General features: G+C 35.7%; 1 protein-coding gene across 1 annotated transcript in view; it reads right to left on the bottom strand.

Annotated features, from left to right (window-relative positions):
• LOC111624657 (synaptic vesicle membrane protein VAT-1 homolog-like) overlaps positions 1 to 14633 on the bottom strand; it is a 41679-nt gene extending 27046 nt beyond the window's left edge. Inside the window, exons 1-5 of the mRNA XM_023367562.1 lie at positions 14290 to 14633; positions 1050 to 1179; positions 760 to 975; positions 544 to 686; positions 368 to 471 (exon numbers count right to left, since the gene is read on the bottom strand). Of these exons, the coding sequence (XP_023223330.1) occupies positions 368 to 471; positions 544 to 686; positions 760 to 975; positions 1050 to 1179; positions 14290 to 14492 (796 nt within the window). The 5' untranslated portion in view covers positions 14493 to 14633. The remainder of the gene's footprint in view (positions 1 to 367; positions 472 to 543; positions 687 to 759; positions 976 to 1049; positions 1180 to 14289) is intronic.
• Positions 14634 to 15362: the final 729 nt, after the last annotated feature.

Genomic DNA, 15362 nt, shown 5'->3' with positions numbered 1-15362 from the left:
TCACNCTTTCAAACAGCCGTAGTCCGTAAACTATGATTCCTACAAAATTGATTCATAAAGAACGGAACGTATCTACCATCTTATAGGGGGATCTACTGTAATATATATATGTAATGCTTAATTTTACTGTAAGTAAAATTAATGCATAAAAATTAATTTATAAAAGCATAAAATTAGTAGCTCTATTAATTAGATGTACAAAAGTTAAAAGATTCACCATTACTCTTATAAAACAATTATCTGTAATGTCAGAATTGTCTAATGCATGTTTAGATATAAGGCATTTAAAAAGAGGTTACTTTTATGTAATTCATTGGCATGGTACATTTCAAAAACTATATTATATCAAAAATAAACAATCTCATACCATACAGTATATATCGTCCAAGAGGTTTCAATAAACTGTAACCTTTATTAACATCTTCTCCACATAAGCAATCTAAAACTAAGTCAACACCTTCTGGAGATAATCTGAAAACATTTTTATGGGCTTGTAAATTAATATAGTGACTTGAACAATTAACAGAAATTTGAAATAACTACTTTTTCACTTCTTGTACATAATCTACTCCATGATCAATGAGATGCGTAACTGAACTTTTTATATCTTCATGTTTATGTTTAGAAGCAGTTCCAATCAAAGTAATATTTGGAATCATTTTAGCCATTTGAGCAACAGCTTGACCCTAAATTTAAAGTTTTGCAATATGAAACCTAAAAGTTTTTAAAAAATTAATTTATTAAAAAATAATTTCTTACCACACCACCACCTGCAGAATGCATTAAAATGGTATTTCCTTCACGTAGATTACCCACTTCAAATAGTAGGATGTAAGCTACTACATTATTCAATAACAGAGCTGATGCATCCTGAAAACTCATTCCTGGTGGAAGTTTGTAGACAAATTTTGCTGGAACAGCCGTTAATTCTGCCCAGGCTTTATATTCACTGAGAGCTGCTACTTCGTCTCCTACCTAAAATTAAATATCCATTTTGTTTTTTAAATACAAAGATTTAAAGTATTTTAAAATTTTAAAACAATTCTTACCTGAAAGTCTGTAACATTCTCTCCTAAGCTTTCAATGACACCAGCACATTCAAATCCCATGATAAAAGGTGTTTTTACAGGATTGTCCAATACACCCTGTCGTACCATCACATCCAAGAAGTTAAGACCACTAGAAGTTAAATATGACAATAAAATTATCTATATAGAATTTATAATTATTTTTCTTTTTTTGTAACTTCACAAATCAATTCTATATTAGTTTGCTTGCCATTTACAACTGTAGTTCATAACTTATTAATTTTTGAAAGTACAGTATTAATAATGTAAGAAGACATAAGAAGTTCTTACATTTAAATTTTATTTCAAAAAGTAACAGCCAACAAATTGTAGTCCAATATATTCAAATAAAGATCTAAACTACTGGATTATTAAAAAGACTAATAGCACTTCTATGTAATTTTGTATAAAGGTAGCTAGGTAAGCAGAAACTGGATTTGTCTCACTCCAGGTTTATCTTTTCTTCCAAAATGTCCTAAATTATATTAATTTTAGCATTAAACATAATAATAGTACAAGACAGCAAAGTAACTGCTTATCTTCAGACCAAACTATGTAACTTAATTATCTAACTAATAGCACTATTATAGTCCATTTAATAATCCAGTAGTCTAGATCTTTGGTAACAAATAAATGTATGTACTATGCTAGCTTCCATGCTTCTGATATATAAATACATTTAATATACAAAACAAACTGTATAGTATTAATATATTTACCACCAATAATTACATAAGATATAAATATAATAAACTGATAAATTTCATTGCAAGATATGCAGAAATTAAATCATGTAGTATTTATTTGTATGTGGAATTTAAGTTTCTACTGTTTTAAAAAATATTTTCAGACTTTCTTCCATGAAAGTATACCTCCAACAATGATCTGAAAAGCTTGAAAGTATAGAGATTTTATATATACTCTTTTATTGAAGAGTCAGTTAAAAATTCAATTTATTATTTCAAAAACAAAATTTACTTTTAATGCAATAATTCATTTGTTGATTTTAAGATAGAAAATTCCCAGAAAAATTGCTATAAAATTAAACAACTTAAAATAAAAAACTTTTTAACAGTAATTTAAAACCTTTTTCAACAAGTTTAGAAACTATCTTGCAGGCTACCACGAAGCATGACAGAAAAACCATATTACTAAAAATTTATATAGTATAAAAATATTCATGTGGTAAGTTTGGCAATGTTGAAATTCATAATGTCAAAAAACTTTCCATGATAGTTTTTAATGTACCTTTTGAGTTTGAACAGTTTACCACAGGAACAATTTCCCTTTTTTTTTTAGTAACATTCAGTGTAGCTGAACCTTATTGAAGGGGAAATCTTTCTTTCTCAAATAACTTTGATTAAAAAATCTTATTAGCATCATAACTTGAACAACTTAAAATAAATTTATAAACTTTCTTTGGTCAAGACATTCTCCAAATTTTGTTAATCTATTTATTTATCACAGAATACATCTATTAGTGGTATTTGTAATGTACAGAGTCTGAATATCTAGTTATGTTGTTACTAACCTTGCAATTTATTGCCTAACTGAGTGTAGAAGAAAAAATGTCAAAGTTCATTTATTCCATTTGTCAAATTCTTTCATTATTCAAAAGCTAAAAACAAGAACTAGCTAGTTTTTTTTTTAGTTCATTTACTTATTATTTTGATGATTATTAATGTATGAATTATATTACTTACATAAACTTATTACTTGTATTAGTAACGTGGTAATTTTCCAATTTAAATACTATTAATTCATATCAAAGGTTGTGGCGTCAATTTGAAAATCTTATTAAAGCAATGTTGGATTTAAAAGTTGTATTTGACATATGTGACAACCAAGTGCGATAATGAAAAAATTTACAATTTTCCTTTATTATAATTATCTTTTATTTTCTGATTTACTTGTTAGACATACAGTTTTTGTAGTTTCAAACTATGCCAGGAAGAAACAAATATGAAGAATTTTTATTTCTTTGATATTTTCAAAACCTCATCAGAAGTTTATAGTTTAATAGCAAAATTAAATGAAGATTAAAGGTATCAAAAATTACTTTCTTCCTAAATACCAAATTTCTGTTTTAATATTTTGTTCTTTCAAAGTTAAATCAATTAGGAGTTTATAATTTCCACTAATTTACCGTCTGGACCCGAGATAACTCGGGCAGGTTGCATAACGTTACAAAACAAACAGTCGTTTGGACGCCCATTTTTTTTATTTTTGGATGTTTTTTGTCTCCAAATTTTTTCAAAAATTTTTACCCGCGCGAAAAAATTTTATCGCGATTTTAATATACCTTTAATGACGCACGATTAACACTTAATTGTTTTTTTATGGAATTTATAATCAAATTTTATTCATCGTTCTACAGTTCTAGTGCAGGATTTTACTTCGATAAAGTTATTTAAACCCTTCTCCTCCTGAGACGTCTGAGAATGTCCCGGGAAATCCAGCACCAGCTGTTCTCAAGGTCATCCAGCTGTAAACACAATAACTCATCGGTGTCAAAGCAGAAAGGCGAGACAATGGAAAATAAAGTTTGAAGCTTTTTTTTCAAAATTAACGCATTTCTTTCGTTTTTTTCAGTTTTAAGTATTTTTTATGTTTAATTAAAAATTCCTAAACGAAAATTAGGGAACAAGTGGTTAAAAATAAATTGCATTACAAATGCGAGAGTTAATTTAATTTCTTTTCAAAGCATAAATAAGATAATTTTTAATGAACTATGTCTTTCTATTTTGAATTTTTATAGAAAACTTTTCATGGTTTTATTCTGTTTAAGTGGTGGTGATCTTACACAAGATCGAACTTGTACGATTTGGTTGAAATTTAATAAATTGAAGACAATTGAGCAATTTATCTTTATCTTCCTTAACTATCTGATAAACTTTAAATATAATTCATTATGCAAATTTTAAGATTATCATAATTTACAATAAAATTTTGGGAAATATAAGATTATATAGTCTTGCCATTTCTTAAATTTCATCTTAAATATTCAAAAACAAAAATTTTTTAAATTGAAAAATACAGTTTGTTTTCTGTTTATATATGATATTCAATCTTATATAGTTAATTACGTTGATTTAGATATATAAAATCTTATTTTTATATTGAGTTATATTATTATACTGCTGACTCGTGTTATCAAATATATTTCATCATTTAGAATTTTTCTAAATAAAATACTTATCCAATATTATCCTCCAATTCTTTGGTCCCACAGTGAACAAGAATCTGTTATTTTTAGTTATCTGATTCAACGATGGTCTAAATTCAGGCTGTGTGTTTCAATATTAAATAATTCTTTGTTAAATAGCAGTGTTTTTGTTTATTTAAGAATTTTTTTCTCATTATAGAACTACTTATATCATAAATAATAATAATAATTGATCAGTTACGTTTCAGCAATTATAATTTATATTAAAATTAACAAATAAGTTTATAGCTATAGCTCGATATAATCCGGCAATCGTTTGGGATCGGTTTATTTTGCCATTTTAAAACTATTAATTAAACATCAGCTTCATAACCTCAAACTGATTTTTATAACCAAGGTCAGTGACAAAATATTGAAATCATTTATATTTAAGTATAGATTGCAATTTTTAAAATTTATAAATGTAGTCTAGTTAAATTAAAAATTATTATTAATGGAAATACAGACTTATACATAACTTATTAATCCCATTAAAAACATCACGAAAATCATCGTTTCATAATAATATATGGGTCATTAATGTTTAATACATATTTAACAGAACATAAACTTTACTACAGAATTTGATTTCACAACATTTAAATTTTAAAATGTCGCCTTGGGAGGGTTCCGAAATTTATCATTTTACATAATTAAATAAAAAAAAATGAATTTTTTAAATATAAAAGCAAAAAGACAGAAGCACGAACAAATAAGAAAGAACAATAGCAAAATAACGTGTAGAAGAAAATTGATGAAAAATGAAATATTGTCAAAGTTGTCAAGAATGATAACGTAGCAGGCGCAATATTTTTGCAGCCAAAGCGTCGACTAAATGTTGTTTCACATTACATTAACTAGCGTTGAAGCTACCATAAAATATGATACTTTCAGCGCCAGTTAATACACCAACACCAGCCGGTAGGGTCGACTCGTTGGCACCTTCCACCCTCTTATAATCACGCTTCAATACGTAGGCTATATACGATCGAATCACTCCACATGAAATTGCCAGAGATGATTAAAATGTAAAACCTTTAAATTAGCGTTAAAACTTTTAGTACTTTCAATATTTATATCCCGAGAGCTATGTGATATTAAAATACATTTAAGAGAAGTTTATTAATAATACGTTTGACTGATTGTTGTACTGTATTTTGCAGAATATAGTCGATCGGCTATGCACAGTTTGCTCGACGAATTCTATAATAATTTACGTCTAATTTTACGAATTAATTATTGCAGTTTACCGCATTTTGACGCATAGGCTATAACACGCACTCTCTCAAAATCGCCCACATTCTAGATTATGACGAAGGTAGGGCTTATGTTCTCGGTTTAACAATTTAAACAACTTCTGACTATCCCGTAGTGTTTTTAAAGGAAAATGGCCAGACCTGGCAAAACAGGCACGGCCCGAAATTCTTAGTGTATTGTCTGTACGGAAACCCGTGCTTCGGTCCGTTCCGTACGTTGCAAAATACGGGCGTAAGTGTTGTTTACGAAAGAATACAACATATAAAGGCCTGCATAAAAATCTATATACTTCTATTAGTAGTCGTCCAAACATTTATTAAATTCTAAGAATCCGGGGAAGTCGGAAACGGAAATCCCATATCCGTTTCTGTTTGTCTAATTATCTAATAATTCGACAGATAACAAAGAAAATGCTTACTAAGCGACGGAGTTTTAATTTGTGATTAGCGTAAATCCAAATTTATAAAAGGACGGAGCGAAGAATATTCATACTACTGTAGGAAGTCTTTTCGTCCGATAATTGTTACGCGACGTAAAACGATACCGTCTGTCATTTCCCGTTAGAAAACAGTCGAAAATATTTTTCTTTCTGTTTCCCGTTTCCACCTAACCGATATAAACACAGTAGTCACATTTAATACGACGTCAGAAATCACACCTGAATTACGTGTAACGATTTCGAAAGACGTTACGGGTTCTGAATATTCATAAGCAGTCAAAAATTGAAGTCTTGGATTAGTAATTCCACTCTTTTTTCCAATTTTAAGTAAATAGCTATTCTGGGGAGGGGAAACCTGAAATTTTGTTTATCTAAAAGTCAAACTATTTTAATACAGTATACTTCTTTTCATGTGGGTGCAAATATATATGAATACTTGATTGAAAATAGAGTTGTTTCTGTACTTTAGTACCAAGATGACATTGTTGTTCGATGATGATAACGTTTATAAATATTAAGATATATATTATATTATACGTAAGAAATATTAAATATTTCTTTCTTTTCTGCCGTTACGATTCACCAAAATGACTTCGTTTTATTAATACTTTCTGCTATCGTATCGGACTTTATTTTTATCAACGTAGAATAGAATTGTTGTATTTTTTTTTTTACTTCCAACTATTTGAGTCTCTTGCTACTAATCATTTATTATTCTAGTACAAATCCGAAAAGTTTAGATTTTTACTTTCCAGTCAAAAATAACCCCCCAAAAAATTTTTATATTTTTGGACTCGGGACACCTTGAAATGTCGAGAAATGCAAAAAGATTCAGGGTTTTTTCTGTATGTATGGATGTTAGTGTGTGTTCTGCAACTTGTTTGAAGCTTAATAATTTCCGTGCTTTTTGTCGAAAATTTCTGAAATTTTGCAGGGAGTTTTTGCGTATTAGAGGAATCGATACTATTAAATTTTGGTGGTTAAAGGTCGAGAGGATGAAAATAAAGGGGGTCGTGTGTCGCGTCTCGATTAGAGTCGGACTTAATGACGATTTTACTCCTTGTTACAATTTACAATTTTTATAAAACCCATTCGTAACCTAAAAATTAAGCTTTTTTCTATTCTATTTTATTACTATTAAAAAATAAAATATCATAACAGATGGCGCCATACGCAGTTTTAAATGTTGCCAGGAAAATTAAGCAAGTTGTTGCTGGATTTTTAAAATATACTTTGGTCCGCATATAACAAAAATTTCATAGAATCTTAATCTGATAATCTATTAAATAATGGATTTTCTGAATGTAGCTTAACTGCTCGCTGCTTCGTCGCAACAAGTTAATGCAACCATCCATTATGATTGTAGAAATAAAGAATCGGCACTTATCACTTTGCCACGAATTTCGGAGGACATTTCATCAGATAATTTTACGAAGTGACGTTTTCCCTTCTTTCTACGCGAACGTCGTTAGTCACGTTGGGTCTTAGATTACAAAATGTCCAAGAAACTTCGATGTAATAATTTGGCATCACACACTGGATCGTTGCTAAATTCTGGAATTTAAACACCCCATATAACCAGAATGAATCGCGATTGTAAACTGAATTTACTAGCTTCGTCTTCCCGTTAATATTTAAATTCCAGCAAGATTGTTACTAAAGTGGGCCTATATATTATTCCATAGCGCCTGAAGAAGAACCACATTAGGTTCGAAAACGTTTGCAAAATCCTCTGCTTTGGAGAACAACACCGGTTACAGGCAGTGAAGTTGGGTAATTTGTCAGAAAAATAATCTTCAGTTTGAATTTTTCCAACCTTTCACTTGTATTGAAATTGACCCCTGTAAACACGATAATTTCCAATTCAGATCTTCATAAATTTGACGTATACACACGGAATGTGTGTCGTTCTTTGCAATTTTCCTATGGCAATATCTAAAGTTCGGAACAGAGCAGAAGGCAAAAACATGATTTTTAGCACTTTTCCGTCTTTATCGATTGCCGAACGGTTAGTGAACGTCGTCGAATAACAGGAAAATCATAATTATGGTTCTCTCATTTTTACTATTTACGATTATTTAATGAATTAGTAAAATTCGTTTATGTTGTTGATTAAGAGACGGTCTCAATTAAGAGAGAGAAATGCGCTTTATTATCTCGAAAAGTGAATGTAGGGAAGAGAATCTCCAGGTACTCCCCTCTCTCGCACATCAGAGAATTGTTTAAATTCTTGTAAGGAAAAATAATTGAATCAGAATTCCATTTCGATTCCATACAACATTCGATTCATTTGCATAATAATTATAGGCTAAATTATTAGTCCGGTTGACTAGGGTAATTTCCTGCAGCTTCTTCGTTAAGAAAATACCTCAGGGATTAATATCTCTGTAAACAGTATCGTTTCTGCGAGGACGTTTCCCCAACGTCCTACCTGAAAACGGAAATTTGTAGAGTTAAGATCTCGTGACGTTCTCGACACGGAAGTGCAACGGCATGTTTACAGATCCTCAAAATTCTCTAACATAAACTGTAAAATTTGGCCTTCTAATAAAACATTTTTCGTACCGTCTGTCGACTCGTTTTATCAAATTATTGATAAAACAATTATTTAATCCGGATTTTATCGAGTATTTTATCTTTTAATCAAAGTTTTAGTCTGTGTTTTATCGTGTGGCGTCTGGTAATCGGGACAAACTTAATCAATGCTATTAGTTTCGTTCACTCATGATAGGATTTATTGCTACCAACTCGATCCTTTGACAAATTTTTGCTTTCCAGCTCGCTCTCTTTCGGTAGTTACGACGAAAACACGTGCCAAACGACGGGAAATTTGATACGTGTTTAATTATTTTGTAGGTCGGTTGCACGGTATTTTATTTCCGTATCAATAGAAATTATCTTCGTGCACCCGTTACTGCACTCTTAACAATTCGTACAGTTTATCGTAACTGTAGCGAATAATTTTTAAATTTATTAATTAGTAAACGATATCGTAAAAATTATACAGCTTTTAGTTTCTCTTACGTTACCGGCTGTCGGCTGTAAAAACGTCTTGACAATACTCTTCATACAAACGGACAGGCGTTACGCCCTCCATCTTTAATCTTTCTTTTCTTTTTAATTATCTAGAAACGATTGTAAATACTCGTATTTTTATTATCGGAGAACCTGATATAACGTGTTCTACACAGTAATTAGGAATCATTTTACTCGGCTACTATAAAAAAAATTATAAATGCGAACTCCTCATCGAGTACATACGAAGAGAGATTACAATGTAAAAAATTAACAGGTTTCTATGGGTTAAAAAGAAATGGAAACACGGTTATACACTCATTCAAAACTTAAATCAGGCATGGCCAGATCCGGTCCGTCTAATGAATTTATATGGCCCGCCATCAATCTTTCAATATAAGGTATTGAAGTCCGAATAGATCGATGAAAAATTCTGACGACTAAAAAAAAAATCAACTGTGCGTTTAGAGGTAACCCTCCACTTCCATTACAAATCTCGTAAGTACAGCGTAGTGTGTTGATAAAGCATGATAATGTGAAAAATATATCTGTAATCTCTATCTACAATTCAGTCTCTACGGGTGACACCACAATCAGCTCTCGCACCACCTCAAAATCTTCCTAGGGCAGCCTCTGGTTTGGCCCGTGGAAACAGTTTTCTTTCCAATTCGGCCCGGAGGGCAAAAACTGTTGACCACCCCTGACTTTAATAATACAAGCGGATTTAGGCGGATAATGCGGCATATTAATTGAATATATAAATAGTAATTTACGGCGGAGAAAAATGTCCACGCACGCTGTAATCTTATCTAAAATCCTGATTATCTGGCCACTAAACTAGACACGAAACAAGAAAAAATGCGAGAGGAATTAACGTTTCGCCTATAGACGTGATGATAAATGTACCCATTAATTCCGAAAGAATACCCCATAGACCACTTTAAACGTCACAATTCAATTACACAGGCTGCGAGTCTTATTCGAATCGAATCTCGAATCTGTTCAGATTTATATTGTAAGCGTTAAGAGAGGTGATTTTAATATTATCTCGTCTTGATTTTTGTGCTCTCATAAGACGCACAGAACGGCATTGTATAAGAATAAGTAAGGAATCGATCCCTCCGATTAAACTTCTACAGATTTTTATGGGCAAATTGCGGTATTTTATCCCTTTAAATGGAAAAATTTGACTGTTTAATTTCGAAAATGCGCATTTTTTTACGATTAACATGTTCATCCGAAATCTATTTTGTATTCTTTACACGCGAATGTGGACCATTATGCAAATTATTACGCGCTTTTAATCCAGAAAAGTCGAGTAAATTACATGCCGAAAGGCCGAAGAAAGTTATTAAATCTTTGTAGCTTCGTTAAATGTACATAATTTTCTTTAATTTCCGCGATACGTCAATTAAGAGGCGGACGAGCGGCGAACAATTCGCTTAGGAACCGATTTTTATACTCTAAACAGGGAATTCTAACGTTAAGAAACGGCATTAAGCGCATTTTTAACGTTCCGAAAGGTGTGAAACTAGAAAATAAAGACCTTTTATATTTCATTATTTAACTGCCATCGTTTTCGTTCGGAGGGAGAAACCGGGAAGGGAGTTAATGAGCGCATCTGCATTCGTCTGGCAATAAACTTAATTAGCAAATTACATCTGGTGCAAAATTTAAAGCGTCCGGAGTGACAAAATATAAAATTACAGACGTCTCGATTACCGCTTCGGAGTCGAAATCTGGCGGAAAATCCCCCAAAACTACCGATTCGATCGAAAATTACCGCTCTAATTGCCAAATGATGAATATTAGTTTAGGCTTTGTAAGGCTATTTTTGTAGTCTATAAATACTTATATATTTTTTGAATAAATATAAAATAAATGCCATAAACCATGCTTAAGACCGGGATTAATCACAGATGTTTTTCGAAGTTCTCCTCCCGTTTTTTTCGGATTGAGAGACTGGTGAAAAAATGCTAACGGATCTATCTATCCGAAGTCGATTCGGTGGGAAGTTATGACGTCATATCCGGTTTATTGTACCGCGAAAGCATGTAGCTGCAGTAAACCAATATTTGTTGAACTAGATTCGCAACTTTCATTTTCTTCGCTCGCTCATCTCTTAATTAAAAAAGAAACTTGCGACGAACGGAGCATAAATACGACGTGACGGCTCCGATCCTTCCGAAAAAAATTAATACGTTCAACTTATTTATTTATTTATTATTTTTTTTATGAGTCCACCAGTTGCTACGCGGTCACGAATTACCGTTTATACACTTTATTAAAATATATATACGTATAAATATATAAGCGGCAGAAGGACGTGCGGCGTTAGAACTGCTCGCAGCAGGCATCGATCGTTAAAAAATTAATAAAACTTTAAACTTTACCAATAAATTCGTTATTAGCAGAAAACTAAGCTGCGATACCACCGACGATTGTAAATTAATTAAATTATGCAACGATGCCAGTTAAGGCGAGGAGAGATTTAACGCGCATTATATAAGAAGCGAAACTTTACTTAAAACTGTAATCCGTTAGGTGCTAAGAGGGGATGTAACAAAGGAGGGGGTTAACGCCGACAGATCAACAGACCGATCTAGTTGTAGTATGTTAGCATCATATTACTATATGCCACTCGCTAGTAGAGAGATATCGATCCTACCGACGTAGGCTACTATAAGTCTCTTAAATGCTTAAGCTCACGCGAAAACACGAAACTGCTCTGCCATTAGGCGATGAAACTAAAACGAACTTCGTGTTTGCAGCTAATTAGCTAAAAATCGTTTTTCCTTTCTTATTTCTAATCTCTTAAGCGGCCATCCTCCACGGAAGGGAAGCCATTTTGAATAATTTCCCGACGTCGAGGGTTTAGTTTCGATATATTTCCAGGGCGGCCACCCCCTTCTCGGCCATGATTACATCGAAACGTCACTGCCGGCATAGGATCCGTCCGAATATTTAGCAATCGCGGCCATCTTCCGAAACTTAATTTCCGGCAACAAACGGGTCGAAGATGACTTAAGATAGACCTCCCGCTACCGACGTATCGAACCGTCTGCGCCGGGAGGGGGAGGGAACATCCGGAAATGCCAAGTTACATTTATATAAAAAAGCGGAAACTCGCTTACGTAAGAATTCTTTTTCTGCTGTTTAATCAAAAACACAACTTCTCGATCGTCGATAAAAGGATTGGACGGAGTCTTCATCGATACGACGTTCCTCTGCCAACCGAAATTGATCGAAGCGGGCGTGTAATAGCCTCGGTACTCGATTATCCGTGCTGGAGGCAAAACTTTGGCCGTCCTCATCAGCGCGGATTGCCAGAACTTTTTGCGTGTTTTAACGATCGGATTTACGTACGAAAACAGAGCTCCGAACGTGCAATAATTGGAGCGCCTTGTTGATTATTACCGCCGACTTTTCGAAACCAAACTAAATTGCCGGATTGAATCTTCTCGAGTAGTCACTAATTTTAACCGCCTTCCAGACGCTCGAAACGGTTGCGAACGTCAATATTTAAATACTCTGTCGTCACTGGATTTCGACCACCTTCGGAATCAATTTTCCTTCCTCCACGCGTTAATTTACTTCGTTGAGGGTTGTTTCTCTCGTGCCATTTTTCCGTTTTTCTCCTCCCGCCCTCTCTCGTCATTCGTTACCACTTCTTACATTAAATCGACCCCTCCAGACGGGAAAAATCGAGTTTTCGGACGAGACTAGTGCCGCCAAACGTCAATGGATTTTTCCTAAACGCTCGGAATCCCCCGGATCTCCTCCTGCACTCTTTGATAATGGAACTATTACCGAAACACTAACGAATGCTGCCAAATCCAGACGTTCTTTATGAATGCCGAGTTCCCGTCTTTCCAACGATACGCACGAGACAAGCCAGGCCTGGCGACAGTCGGGGGACAGGCTAGAGTTTGGCATTGGAGCGGGGGATACGGGAGAGTCCCGGAACTTCACACACATTAATTCACCGGCTTTAGAATCATCGGAAGCGTTTTACGCTGGTCCTTCGCAGATTTCGCGTAATCTTCCGACCCGTTTTAACATTAATATTTATTAAGCGAGGCGAAAACGCGTTGCCGCAGCGTTTTAACCGGGTTATTTGATAGTGCCTGGCAAGTTCGGGTTTGTGTTATGCGTTGTCAAATTTAATCGGCCTTACAGATTGGTCTAACTGAGCCAATCGATAAATATTTGACAAGAATAGAACGCGAAATCTCGAGGCGATTGCCAAGTTGAATGTTATCTTTCCAGTAGACCTTGAATGGTTCAAGGTGGACGACGGTTCAAGTGACATGTCACAAGATACTGAGTAGAAAAAAGAAAAAACTGGAGTACACCCAACCGAATCCGTTTCTTGTGAGAAAATCTATTGCGTATCGAGTAAAAACGCGCGTACCCGGCAACAATTCTAGAAAAATATCGTTGCCGAACGCTTTAAATTTGCGGAATTTCTAGAATTTATCGGAGCGTAAATGGTGTCTAGCCGGGCGATTTTCGTGCGTTACGCGGCGAGACGGGGAGTGAAAAAATACAATAGTTCGCACGTCGACTCCTCCGGTGTTCCTCCTTATCGGAAACCATTCTTGGGTTTCTATAGAAATTGTCAGTGGAGCGTAAACTGGTCGGAAAGGCCTCCCACACTGATAGAAACGCGGCACGCGCTATTGACATTTCTGACAATTACCGGTTTCTAAACACGAACCCTTGTATGTTACGATAAAATACGTTCGACTTTGCTCCCGCCGAAGTGGGTGTGTTGAACCATATGGAAAGGGCGAGGGCGTAACCGCGGCGTTAACTCCCTTAAATGTAGCCACTCTTAGACGAAAGTAACGCGTAACCGCCGTCCCCCGCCAAAATCCGCGGCGAAAGTAGGGGAAATTGCGAGGCGATTATTTAAACGTACAAGATGGCGCCGAAATATGTTGCACCCAGGCGCGTGTGGTTACTGGTCGCTGTGGCCGAGCGCGTCGGAAGCAGAAACCAGTCTCGGACGTCCAAACCGGATTTTAACGCCGGTTACCCCCCGTTAATCGTTCCGTAACCGAGTAACACAATGACAGGGTGGCGGTCTCGGGACCGGGAGGGGTGCCGGCCGGCCAGACAATGCGACGTCCGCTAATACGCGCACCACCCGACGCGCCATATTGGCGAATTTCGGAGGTTTTCGCCTCGTTTCTCCCCATGGACCCGCGGAAAGGACGGAAAATCCAGGGAAAGCGGGCACGTTGGGTGAGTACGCGCGTACTTGACCGCCGGGGTTTAGGCGCGGATAAGAGTAGACTTACCCAGATTTGACCCGTATGAGTACTTCTCCCTCTTTGGCCGTGGGTTCAGGCTTTTTCATCACCTTCACAGATTTCAGGCCTCCGAAACCCGTCAAAACCACCGCTTTCATCTCTTTGGGTGGAGGCGTCGACTCCTGTTTTTGTTCTTCGGCATTTTGCACTTCTTCTGCCTTCTCCTGCTCCGCGTTGTTAGTGTCGGCCATGGTTAATTTATCTGTACGTAATCCCGGAGGGGAGGAACAAATATCGGCAACACCAGTTGATTCCTAACGATCGCCACCAACCAGCCTGTCGTCGACGGTCTATCCAGGTATGACCATTTGCGGGATGTGATAGGCGCGTACTTCTTCTCCTCGCAACGTAGTGCCCCGAGCCCGGCGTCTCCCCGCCTCCCACTTCTTTTCTATTTCCCCCATACCCGCCGATCTCCCACCCCCGACCATAAAACGGAGATTTTCCGTCCACCCCGTCGATTTTACCACCGGTAAAGTTCGAAAACCGATCGATGGAATAGTTAAACGGCGACCACGTGATTGCCACACGCGGCGGATGGTTACGCGCTCTTTCGAACATCCCGCTCCCCCTCATCCCGATAATCTCTCCCTTTCTATACGGTTGAATCCGTCCGGTCGATTGGTAGGAAAGAGGAGGAGGAGGGTGAGGAAGAGGCGACGGACACGTGCCCCGACCAGTTCGATATTTCTTTTTAACTTCCCACCGACGACCGATGAGTTGTTGGGTGGAGCTGGTGTTTACTATTTTCTCGTGTTTTTAATTTCGTCCTTGCGCACCGACCGCGGCCGCGTTTCATAATTAAAGTCGATTTTTAATACTTTAAAATGTAGGACGTGGTCCATTGATCGCTTCTGCAAATGTCGCGCTCCCGTCTTCGCCTCTCCTCTTTGCCAAAAAAATGCAATATCGTTGCTCCTTCCTTTTTTATTTTTTTTAAATTTTATTCTATCGAACGGCCGATAAATGTCAGATCGTGTTTTGGTCCCTCGCGTAATGCTCATGCATTAATTTTGCCCTCTGACGTCGCCTACGCTTCGGTAAACGCAAACATTTTCCAA

The sequence above is a fragment of the Centruroides sculpturatus genome, unplaced genomic scaffold (genome assembly GCF_000671375.1).
Source record: "Centruroides sculpturatus isolate CEXI.00-Female unplaced genomic scaffold, Cexi_2.0 scaffold263, whole genome shotgun sequence".
Lineage (NCBI taxonomy): Eukaryota > Metazoa > Arthropoda > Arachnida > Scorpiones > Buthidae > Centruroides > Centruroides sculpturatus.
Note: the sequence above shows the minus strand (reverse complement) of the source record. Positions and strands in the feature narration are given on the sequence as shown.